At 33.5% G+C, this 1,521-nt stretch overlaps 1 protein-coding gene across 1 annotated transcript; it reads left to right on the top strand.

Annotated features, from left to right (window-relative positions):
- Window positions 1-6: 6 nt before the first annotated feature.
- Window positions 7-1,465, top strand: LOC109592665 (uncharacterized; the record flags this gene model as incomplete). Its single annotated transcript, XM_020008060.1, has 2 exons — window positions 7-1,275; window positions 1,412-1,465. Coding segments are annotated over exons 1-2 (1,306 nt in total), but the record flags the coding sequence as incomplete, so codon positions are not given.
- Window positions 1,466-1,521: the final 56 nt, after the last annotated feature.

A 1,521-nucleotide genomic window follows, 5' to 3' on the forward strand; every position in this document is an offset into this window, starting at 1 on the left:
GTACGCTTGATAAACTGGATAATATGAATAAGAAGCTTGTAAATGAAGGTTTTAACAATCTCATTAAGCAAAATGAGGATGAAGGTTCAATTATATTTCCAGTTAATACATTGCTCCCTGCTGGGTCTAAGGAAAGAGAAGAAGCTAGTGTAGATCTTTGTACTACAATTTCTCATTGCAGAGTTGCCATGACAATTAAGTTACCGATTCGACTGTTTACATTTGAGATTTCACTACAATTAAGAGCTAAAAAGAAGCAACAAAGCTTCCTTACTAAAGAAGAAGTAATTGAGATCGGTAAGTCCCTTCAACTTGATGATGAATCAGATATCGATGATGCTCTGCGATATTTACACAATGTCACTATCATTCTTTATTATCCTGCTGTCCTACCAAATATAATATTTGTTGATCCTGAACCAATTCTTGATGTCCTTTCACGTTTAATTGCTATCAGATATGTTAACCATAAGGATCGAAATTTGATTGCTAATCCACCTCCTTCACCAGATGAAACACGTGACTTCATAAAATATGGTCTTTTTAAAGAAGATCTTTTAGAAATAATTGGTAAGCAGAGAATTTTTAATAAAAATTTTGAGTCATCTCACATGATTGATCTTCTAAAACACCTCAACATCATTGCTGAAGTAGAAAATAAAGGAGAAAGGGAAAAAACTCATCTCCGTGTCATCACTGATGTCAAAAATAAGGAAAAGAAAAATGATTATTTTTTCCCTTGTGCATTACCATCTTACAACAAGCTCAACCCTGCCTCAAAAGAAGTACGACCACTTCTGATAGCATGGAAGATTTGCAATAGGGGCACAACAACTCTAGCCATTCCTCAAGGATTATTTCCTCTAACCATTGTACACCTTTTAGAGAAAAGGGATATAGTAGACTTTTGTCCAGTAGGCAAAGAATATTACAGATATCATGATGCAATGTCACTTTGTGTTTACGAAAAATACTACATAGATATCATCAATTGCTATACACATATCGAAATACGTTTTGATGATTGCAAGGCATCTTGTCCAGAAATTTGTGAATTAGTCACAGAAGCTATCAAAAGAAGCAGTAAGGATCTCAATGTTGATGATCATCATATTTTTGCATTCAAATGTCCCAGCAAAAATGAACAATGTTACTGTATTGCTAAAGAAGATAAATCTTCTGCCAGATGTATTCAATGTCGACCAAAATGCGATGTACTAAAAGGTGATGATGATAGTTATAGTTGCTGGTTTAAGAATCGATTGTCCGATCCAGGTTAGTAATCCACGTGCATCACAAAATCATATTCTAAAGTTGTGATACTGTGATGAAATACCATCATATCAATATCACTAGAGTCATTTGAAAATTACTATTTATAATGTGTTTACAAGAACATTTTATGTCTTAGGAGCTGCAGAAGTGGCATCATTAGCAGGTCCAGTGCAACCCACTGAATCATTAAGTAAATTAAACAACATATTATTTTAATCTACATCAGAAAATCATAATTATTTTTAT

The sequence above is a fragment of the Amphimedon queenslandica genome, unplaced genomic scaffold (assembly GCF_000090795.2).
Source record: "Amphimedon queenslandica unplaced genomic scaffold, v1.1 AMPQUscaffold_4392_Cont23629, whole genome shotgun sequence".
In the NCBI taxonomy this organism is placed as follows: Eukaryota; Metazoa; Porifera; class Demospongiae; order Haplosclerida; family Niphatidae; genus Amphimedon; species Amphimedon queenslandica.